We start from the raw sequence: 10,688 nt of genomic DNA, 5'->3' as shown, positions 1-10,688 counted from the left end.
ATACATACATATTTATGTAAAACTGTAGGTAATAATAGGTGCGTTCGTTTAAAATCTCCAGTAAAACCAACCAACAGCAAAATTCCGGCGAAATGTCACCAGTTCTCTCACAAGAGAAAAATATCCAAAACAGTACGCGAACAGAAAATTTGCAGAAACTTGCAAGTTAGGTGATATAATTTTTGTTAACATTCAAAAGTGTAAAATTTAAAACGTACGAAAACTCATTACAAAGTGGTATCCTGGCACAGTTTATTGATTCAACAAATAACTACTTAGTCCCCTTTCAGACACGTCAAGTCTTGAAAGCAATTTTTATCGCATTCTCTTTTGTGTTTTCTCTTTGTTTCCACACGCATCAAGTTTTATTGAATTAAACTACTTGGTTCTTTAAACGGGAAGCAACGAAAAGATCAAAATAGAACAAGAAAACTTGAAACGAATTGACGGTACGGAGGTATCTGTACTCTTCCCCTTTCTTCCCACCTCCTTCACCAACGAACGAGCAGACTTGAAAGCAAGACTTGACGTGTCTGAAAGGGGACTTACTTCTTACAAGTTTAATTAGTCGCATTTTGTCATTTTTAAATTGCAAACCATCAAATTCAAATTTGTAATTTGCGTAAATTCAAACCAGCTGTTTTTGATCAGCTGTTTTCCTGTTGGCAAAATTTTTTCCAGCAGAAACCAGCAGTTTCCCCTCGTACGCGAACGCAAAAACCTGAAAGTTTTGGTTAAACATGAACAATTAACAGCTGCGCGAACGCAACTATTGTATGCGTCTTCCCCGGTAAGTTAAGTGCGGGTGATAAACCCATGTAGCATAGTCAAAAACTGTGTACACATTTACAATTAAAATGGGGAAAATGTTACAATTTCGGCATGTGACTGGATACACACAAATTGTGGTTTCCAAGACATGTACGAAGTGATTAGCAAGCTGCATCCTTCAACTTGTCAACTCGCGGGGAATTCCCCGACTTGCAGGGAGTTTCGGTTTAAGAGGCAATCGGGGAATGGGAATTTTATATCTTAAAGCAACAAAAATAGACGAATATGTTAATTTTTTACCATTTGACCCTTTTTGGAGCGACATTTTTTCTATTTGAATCGTAATATCTCCACAACGAGAGTTTTCTCAGATATAAGCTATATACCAGGCGGAGAGATTCTGTAACCAGTTAGCGACAAATTTCGGATCGCTATCGCCCTTGTTGACGTAAAAATATTCATATCATACGTCAACAAGAGCGATACCGATCCGAAAATTGTCGCTAACTGGTTACAGAATCTCCCCCCAGATGAAAGCTAAGGTTTTGGGCTAGACTTGTGGAAGCTTAGAATAAAATCGACTGGCCAGTTTTAGTTTTCAGGCGATAAGGTTATGACATATTTATATTTTATAAACACAAAAGACAGCGTTAGATAGCTTGTTTTAAGACCCTTCTACTGATATCCACTTCAATGGTATGGAATGAGTAGTACGACCTCAGTGGTAGTTTAAAAAATCGCCTTTCGTTGAATTTCAGGTGCCAGCCACGCCCCAAAGGCCTACGAATCGAAACATCCTGGAACAAAACCTTCCTAGTTTATTTGGTACTTTAACTTCTGAAAGTTTGAAAAAAAAATTAAATGAAGGTACGGACGCTACACACATCGCAAAGTATCTCGTAGTGGAGACACGAACCGAAACACATCTTTCCAACTAGTAGCCGGAACTCAATATATAAGGTATCGTTTGAAAGGTATTGGCCTATAGAATAACACTAAATATGTTGGGTGTACCCGCATACCCCCGACAAAGGCAAAAAAATGTTTTTTGTTTCGTTTATGAAGCTTGAATACAAGACGTTTCCAACGATACCTCAAACATGTCGATTGGACGTCTGGATAAAAACTTCCAAATCTCGTGTATATATAAGTGAGTCATTTCAGCATGCTACTGTGGCTGCTTTCGTCACTCGAGCGCCCTGCCGTACGCTATGATTCGTACCTCGTCATAGTCAGGCGTTGGAACGTCGAATCCGTCATCATCGACTGCGGGCTCGGGTTCTTTTTCTCCACAACTTTCCGTGCTGCTACCATTCAGTAGGGCGGATAAGTGTTCCCTCCATAATTTAAGTACGCTCTGAACATCGGTTACTACGTCGCCATTGTTGTTCTTTCAGGAGTATGCCCTGGTCTTGAAACCTTCCGTAAGTCGACTAACTCTCTGGTAAAATTTTCGGGCATTCTTCCTGTCGGCCAGCATTTCAAGCTCTTCGCACTCACGTATTTCGGCCTCTCTCTTCTTATTGCGGCAAATACGTCTCGCTTCCCTCTTCAGATCCCTATAGCGGTCCCACATAGCGCGCGTTGCGCCCGATCGCAGCGTGGCTCTGTAGCGGCATCTTTTTTATCCGCAGCTTCTTGACATTCCTCATCATACCAGTTGTTCTTTCGGGCTCGCTGAAATCCGACTACTTCTTCGGCGGCGGTACTTAATTAACGGGAGATGTGGTTCCACTGCTCGCATATGTCGGTTCGTTGAAGAGTGTTCTCTGAGAGCAGGTGAGAGAGTCGAGTAGCGAATGCATTGGCTCTCTGCTGTGATTGCAGCTTTTCGACGTTAAGCTTTCCTTGCATATTTGGGCGCACATTTTTTGCTCCACAGAGGCGGGTGCGTATCTTGGCTGCAACAAGATAGTGGTCCGAGTCGATGTTTGGGCCTCGGAGTGTGCGTACGTCTAAAACACTGGAAGCGTGCCTACCGTCTATCACAACATGATCGATTTGGTTTCTCGTTTTTCGATCCGGAGACAGTCACGTAGATTAATAGATCTTTTGATGCTTGAACGTAGTACTGCATACTACCATGTTTCGGGCCCCGGCGAAGTCGATCAGCCTCAATCCGTTGTCTGACATTTCGTCGTGGAGACTGAATTTTCCGACGGTGGTTCCAAAGATCCCTTCCTTGCCCACCCTGGCATTGAAGTCGCCAAGCACGATTTTTATATCATGACGGGGGCAGCGCTCGTACGTGCGCTCCAAGCGCTCATAGAAGAGATCCTTGGATGCCTCATCCTTCTCTTCCGTCGGGGCATGGGCGCAGATGAGCGAGATGTTGAAGAATATCGCTTTGATGCGGATTGTGGCTATACGCTCGTCCACCGGAGTTAACGACAGTACTCGGCGACCGAGTCTCTCTCCCACCACAATACAACTCCGAATTTGCGCTCCTGCTACATCATACTCCTACCCTGTCGAAAATACCAACAACCAAAATGAGACAATTTTTATACCCGAGCGCACTTGTGCACAAGAGTATTATAACTTTGTTCGCATAACGGTTGTTTGTAACAGCCAAACCGAATCGAGATAGATATCGATATAGACAAATGTATACATAAATGATCAGAATGAAAAGAGATATCGATTAAGCCGTCTGCCAGTCTGTCCGTGTACACCATAACTCGATAAAAAAATGGTAGGTTGGTATTGTCATATAACAGTATTTTCGAAATATGCAAAAACTACGGATATTTCCGTAATTACTGGATCCAAATTGTTGAAAGTTGGTACGTGAAGTGGAATTTTGACATAAAATAAGTAATACAATTTTTTTTTAAACGCGCGTGGCACCGCCCACTTACGATGAAATGCTGTATCTCTGTAGTCCCTTCACCAATCCCCACCAAACTCGGTACGAACATTGCTTAGAGCCTCACTAAGAAACCCTTTGAAAATTTTTGAAATCAGACAAGAACCACGCCTACCTCCCATATAACGGTAATTTACAGAAATACGAAAACTGCGATAAATTAGTAACTATTTAAGGTAATTTACTAAAAATCAGTTATACAATCTCTCAGCAGAAAATGCTACTTAAGAAAATTTTTGGGAAAATGGGCGTGGCACCGCCCACTTACGCCTAAATATCGTCGGATGGGTAAAATATTGTCGTATGTTAATTTCGGTAGGTTGTGGGAAATCGAGATTGAAGTTTGGAATACAATTTCTCAAAAACGCGAGGATAGATTTTCTCCAAAGTCTCTGAAAATGTTACTAGTTCACAAAACTCTTAAATTATTTAATTTTTAATGTTTATTGTTAATTAGTTTTGAGTTTATGAAGGATTTTTTTTAGTAAAATTTTGTCGTAAGCGCCATTTGCCCACAATTTGGCAGCCACTTTGTATGAAATACGACAAAATGTGATCAAAATTTATACTAAATTAACGACACTTTTTACTCAATATCTCGAAAACTAAAGGAGATATACAAAAATGGAGAACACTATTTCTAAGATATTGGTTAGTTTAATATGACTGCATCACTAACTAAATTTTTCTACATTATCGAAAAAATTGTAGTCAATATCTCGGAAACTAAAGGAGATATCTAAAAACTGATAACACCAATCGAAAGAACTTATTTCAAAATATTTAACGGCATCTAGAACTAAAAATTGTCAAAATGGCCCTTACGACAATCTTTTACCCAGGCGACGATATGTGTATCTCGGTAACCGATTTATCAAAATCTACCAAACTCGGTACATTTATCAACCTTGGCTTAAAAAAGCAATATGTTGAAAATTTTTGAAATCGCACAAAAATTACCGTCACCTACCACATAACGGTAAATTTCAGAAATACGAAAATTCCGATATTTCAATAACTAAACACGCCAGTTTACAACAATCTTTTAGCAAGACACAATATTATTGATTTTTGTAAAATTGATGTGGCACCACCCACTTATGACTACATACATAAGGAAAAATACTCTTGCTTAGCATGCAGTTTACTGAAAGGCGAAAAAAACGATATTTAATACGTGCGCCGGGTATATAAAGTTCTTCTTTACTAGTTATATTTAGAATTTATCCTACCATCGAAAACACCAACAATCAAAATGAAAGCAATTTTTTATATTTAAAATTTGTATAAAATGGCTGAAAAGTTCAATTAATTACTTTAAAAAACAGCCTTATCATGAGTTTCATTTTCCCCGAACAGGTTCACTTTTCACTTTTCGTTTCCATGTATGTATTTACTATGGGCCGATCACAAATTTTCGGGTGTATTTTTTTCGGGCGAAACTCTTGGTAATGCTGAATATCTTTTAAGGATGTATGGGTTGCCAGCAAATAAACACCTTTGTTTGGAGAGTATGATAGTATGATATATTATATACTATAACTCATGCTTCACAACATAACTATAGTGGCTTTTCCCCTTGGGTACAGATAACTCCAATGAGCCTTTATCATGAGTTTCATTTTTCCCGAACCGGCTCACTTTATACTTTGGTTTCCATGTATTTACTATGGGCAGATGAAAAATTTTCGGGTGAAACTCAGGATAAGGAAGAATTAATTTGTATTTGTGTATATTTAGTATTTATCCTTCTTTAAGTAAACCTTCTAATTTCAGTTTTTGAATTAGTTTGGTTAATGTTACGACATGGAAATTGTCTTCTTTATAAATTTCAACATTGTTGCAAAGTATTGTACTGCCATTAGGTATGACTTCTTCTAACTTCTGAACTAAATCAGCACCGCATTCAGGTTCCGGCAAACCTAATAGAATATAAAAAAAAAATATATATAAAGATAAACAAATAAAATAGTACTTATTATAGGGTAAATACCTTCAATCCCGCAATCACATGTGTATATGGGAAAAGTAAACTGTGCTGGATAACGCCTGATGTCCTTTACATTGATCTTTTCTATGTTGCCATAGTCGATGAATACAATACTCGGGTATCCATCGCCAACAATTTCCAGACAACGGCCGCGATACCATTTGTCATCTACTTTATATTTGGCAATGCAAAGTTCGCTAACACTAAAAATTGTTAATTTAATAAGTAGAAAAACTAAGACAATTTACCTGACTCAACTTTCACAGGCGATTAGTTGAATCAAAAGTTGAACGAAAGTAGGACGTCTACCAACTTCATTGAAAGCGATTAGTTGAAAGGCCGTTTACACCAGGCGATTGTTGCTTTCAACTAAAATTGCTTGAAAAATCGCCTCATGTAAATTCCTTATAACTTACAAAGATGAAATATTGAAATAAATATATGTAAATAGCAAACCTTTCCCCTTTTAAATCAACAACAGTACGCAATAATATCAAAGCCTAAAATACTAGTAACGCTGTCGAACCTACTTTACATACCGTGGAGTGTAACACTGCTCTTTTAACGACTCAGCATAGGTCTGAAGATCAGCTTGGAATTTCTCGATTTCTATAGCCCACTCCTTTGTGGTACAAGATATGCAGCCCGTTTGAAGCAAGGAGTTATCCATAACGACCAGTTCAATATTTTCGCCTTCTGGTAATTGCTTCCGTGGCAAATACTGAATATGAAATACAGTGAATAAATTTCGCAATTATAAATTAAAAAATACAAATTTTAGTGTTTTTACATTAGCAAAATATGCTTCATCTGGATTAAGCGGCTCTGTGGGTTTGCATATTTTAGCAACCATTTTGTTGAAATTCTGATTCGTTGTACCATCAATCAATTCCACCTTATAAACTCCCTTGTCTGCTAAACAATCGGTTTCGGTTTCATATTTTATAACCAAATCAATGCAATTTAAGTAGGAATACATAAATTTACGAATCTCTTCAGTCATATACATTTCGGGCACATCTTTCAGAATTACAGGCACAGCAAAGCGTTGTATATCGACAAATTGCCGAGGCGCCTCATACAATTCTTCAAACTTTCGTGCATCCAAATTTCCATAATCAATATAAATCAATTTGACGCGCTGCTCATCGTCACTGTTTAGTACCATCGCACGATTGAATTGGCCTTCGAAATCAACAATAACAATCTGCCCACAGCTTGGCAATTTTGACAATTTCTTCATATTCTTAGCATCGCTTTGCACTTCATTAATAAGTTTGAAGAAGTTATAATTTTCTTCATCAGCTTTTGAACGTATAAATACGATATTCGTTTTGCTAATGGATGTGAGAGTAATTAAACTTCCACTACGTGGAATTTCTGCTGATCGCGACTCAGATTGTTTTTGATCATTTTTGGGCAACAAGTTTGCTTCTGACGACGCAGAAGTATTTGCCGAACTCTGCACCCGATTACTTTCAGATTCAGCATTAGAATTCGACTTTGGGAAGTTGGTACTTTTTAAATTGTTTATCCTACATTGACTAAATTAAATTTTGAAAATAGACAGAATTGAAATATTTACTTTTCTTTTCCACAAATTTGGCGATGTTTCGGCCATGCCGTACGTTGGCATTCCAAACCACAGAAGTACGTCTGACAGCGTGCGCAAACTATATCACATATACGTTGGCAATAGGTGCACTGTCCCACATTAACTGGTCTCCCAATTTTTCTGCCTTCATGGTTGTTTTCATATACACGCCGTGCTGTGTCATAGCTCCCCAAGGATTTGCGGGACTTTTCTTCGACAAAGTTTTTAGATTTCTCTGGCATCCTAAAAAACGTTTACTCACAATAAAAAATGTTACTCAGTGGGATTATATTTATGTATATTAAAACACGAACTCAATGTATGCTCTGCCTGTCCGATATTTGTACTTTGAATTTTCCATACTTTGTGGCATGCCCTCCTTTAAACCTGAGCGCTCAAGTTCATGTGCATCTTCGTTAATCAAGTAATGTCTGTGGGGATCATTTCGTTGTAAAAGCGAATTTTTCGCTTCATAACTTTTAAGACTAACCATCGGCTTTCGCTCGAAGTGCGGTCTTGGCAAATGTTTCTCCGATGTTCGATAGGTTCTAAATTTTAATGATGAATTACTAGTCAATATAGTATAAATCTGTTTTGATTCGAGCATTATATCTACGAGTTTAACACAAACGAATGTGAATTGGTAGTAACTAACACTGCCTTACCTATTTTCTAAATCAATTCCATCCTTATCAACTTTTATAAGTGGCAGGTTATTTTCTACATCGGAAACTATTGGCTCGGTTTGTTGTTTACTTTTTTGCTTGCCGACAAGAACATGAAAACCGTAGTTGTTTTTTACCAAAGCGCGGTATACGGACTCCATTTCGCTATAAGTCAAAGCATATTTCGTTTTCAATACACGATATAAACAGGACACATGACCCAAGGCCGTTTACACCAGGCGATTGTTGCTTTCAACTAAAAGTTGCCTGAAAAATCGCTTCATGTAAATTCCCTATTACTTACGCTATAGTTGGGAAATCGACGAAGAAATAGTCATTTTTCGTGCTATCACGCACATCGGTTACAACACCATATCGGGAACAAATATTAGTAATTGCCTTCTTGGTAGTTCCTTGCGGCAAATGCTTCAATACCAAGTAAGGCACATATTTTTCCTTAGAACTTTGATTATCCTTCTTGGGCTGTTGCCTTGTTTCTTTGGCTTGTTGGGCAGGCTGCAAAGCAGGATCTAAATATGCACCAGGCCCAGTACTATACTTATTAAATTGACTATTGGTGTAGTCTTCCTGCATAGGATTCCATGAATCCATTTGCCTTTGGATCTCATTTATATCCTCGTCTTGGTACATGGTATTCTGGACCACGGCGTGTTCTAACTAATTTTTCTACTTATGTAACTAATAAAGCGACGTGCTGAGTTTATTCTTAGTATGTATTAAGATCCCTTCAAAGTTAGAAAAATGAATAGAAACAAAAAGTGCCATGCCATGCAAATATTACAAAAAAATTATTGTATCCGATAAAGAAAAAAAAACTATCGATAACCTTAAGTAGAATATACACTTTATGCATACTTGGTCGCTTGCCATTCGCCCAAAACATAAGAGTATTTTGCATGCCCAATTTTTGGCACAATTCGTCTGTTCTATGAATGCACTAGAGCAGGAGTTCTTAAACTTTTATGATGGAACCCTTTCTAAACGCCTTTCATTTTATGGAACCCCACATCAAATTACTAAAAATCAATTTCAGGGAAATTTAAATATAAATAAAAACTTACTAGAAATAGTACACATGCTTTAAAAGTTAATGTGAAGAATGAAATTGTTTCACTGGTATTAATTATTGTAGAAAATAGTAGTTCAATATAATATCTGAAAGCTGTGTGCGCATTGCTGGGGTAGCATCCATGGTGAAGCGAATACAGAAGGTGGCGCTGATTGTTTACCGCTAACTCTCTCTTGAAAATTTTGACATAAATATGACGTCATAGGAAATTTTGTGTATTGCCTGTGTACTATTCTCATCTTCATCATTCTTGCATATACATATGCAAAACATGTACATACTAGAAATAGTCAGAAAAAGTCCGAAGTAGTCAGATTTAGTCCAAAAAGCGTTCCTTACTTCGAAAATGACAGCAAAAATTAGAGAGCTACACTCAGTGAGAGCAAAGAACGTAAATCTATAATTAGAGACAACACATTATAATTGTAACGAGTGGGAACATCAGGAGCGTGCTTTCTCTTTTGCCCAAATGGGTTTTGTGATTGGATGAAAAGGGAAGGCACGCTCCTGATGTTCACACTCGCTCACGCCAACACAAAGCGAAAAGATGGCCAACTCTCAACTTTTCGCGTGCGTCGCTCATCAGCTGTTGCAACTAAATAAAATTATGGAAAATATTATTCCTTTTTATTCAAGTGCGGGCAAGAAATATCATTTTTAACGCAATTATTGATATGAAATATTAATTTATCTGTCGTTAGTATGTTAATTTAGTGGCCCAAGCATTAGCTGCCAAGCGTTCATTGTAGCAAGCATACTTTAAACGTGCGTTCTGTCAAACCAACACCAACGCCAAAGCCAACGCGAAAGTTCTGTGTGCACCGGCCTTAAGTGTTTGTGCTTGTGTGAATGTGTTTTGTACATCCATTTCCATTCTTATTTGACGTTAGTTTTGTAGTTGCCATTCTTTGGACTAAAAATTTGTTTTTTTTTGCGTTCCTTTACTTTTCCTGTTATTCTCTTTTAGTGAGCGCATTTTGCTTACGCTGTGGCATTTTGACACTTTTCATATTTTAGTCCAAAAAGATAAGGAATGAACCTACTGATAGATCTCTCTCAGCTCTCTTCACCGGAAAACCTGCGATGAGTCATATTCACGTTACTCTCCCGAATTTCACATCAATCAACGCAATCTTGTATTCTATCGGTCTTGGATAGCATCCAATTTCGACCTGAATTTGACCGAGTACGTTGTGACAGAAGAATGCAAAGTAAGGCTGCACACTTGTCGTCCAATCATATTTGCGTTCTCGTCTCGCCCTGAAATTTTTAGCAGGGCACATGCATTTCAAAGGAGATCTGCACACTTGTCGTTATGGGCAAATCGTAGAAGATGCAGAAACGGATAAGTACGGCACTGTCGTTTGCTAATTGTTGTGCACGCATTGTTTGTTTACATTTTATTGGGAAAAATTAGTGAAAAAGCTAATATTTGCATTACAATTGCATAAAAATTAGTATTTTTTGCATAAAATCTGTTGAAATTATTAAAAAGTGGAAAATTGCATTAAATGTAATAAATGTTAGCGTTTTAACTATAAAATATGACGAAATTGTCAAAAAATTTCTGTCTGTGTGCATACACAAAACACATATCAGGAAAAGAAAAGAAGAGATATTATTGAAAAATGATGTCTAGAATTGTTGCAGCATAGTCTATATTTTAAAAATTTCAGGTTTCTGTAAATATTTCGCGAAAATATCAACCA

At 37.6% G+C, this 10,688-nt stretch overlaps 1 protein-coding gene across 2 annotated transcripts; it reads right to left on the bottom strand.

The window, feature by feature from the left end:
• Positions 1–5,336: 5,336 nt before the first annotated feature.
• LOC118748919 (protein vreteno) lies at positions 5,337–8,729 on the bottom strand. Of its 2 annotated transcripts, none has more exons than XM_036483659.1 (8): positions 8,194–8,729; positions 7,890–8,054; positions 7,539–7,772; positions 7,216–7,467; positions 6,421–7,174; positions 6,170–6,351; positions 5,634–5,833; positions 5,337–5,562 (listed from the first exon to the last, which is right to left on the bottom strand). In XM_036483659.1, exons 1-8 carry the CDS (start codon positions 8,538–8,540, stop codon positions 5,384–5,386), a joined length of 2,313 nt encoding a protein of 770 aa, XP_036339552.1. In that variant the 5' UTR covers positions 8,541–8,729; the 3' UTR covers positions 5,337–5,383. The 2 variants fall into 2 exon arrangements, with proteins under 2 accessions (XP_036339552.1, XP_036339553.1); XM_036483660.1 differs by having other exon boundaries at positions 6,421–7,165; positions 8,194–8,727.
• Between the last annotated feature and the right edge of the window lie 1,959 nt (positions 8,730–10,688).

The sequence above is a fragment of the Rhagoletis pomonella genome, unplaced genomic scaffold (genome assembly GCF_013731165.1).
Source record: "Rhagoletis pomonella isolate Grant_MI unplaced genomic scaffold, Rhpom_1.0 Rhpom_scaffold_00013, whole genome shotgun sequence".
Classification (NCBI taxonomy): domain Eukaryota; kingdom Metazoa; phylum Arthropoda; class Insecta; order Diptera; family Tephritidae; genus Rhagoletis; species Rhagoletis pomonella.
Note: the sequence above shows the minus strand (reverse complement) of the source record. Positions and strands in the feature narration are given on the sequence as shown.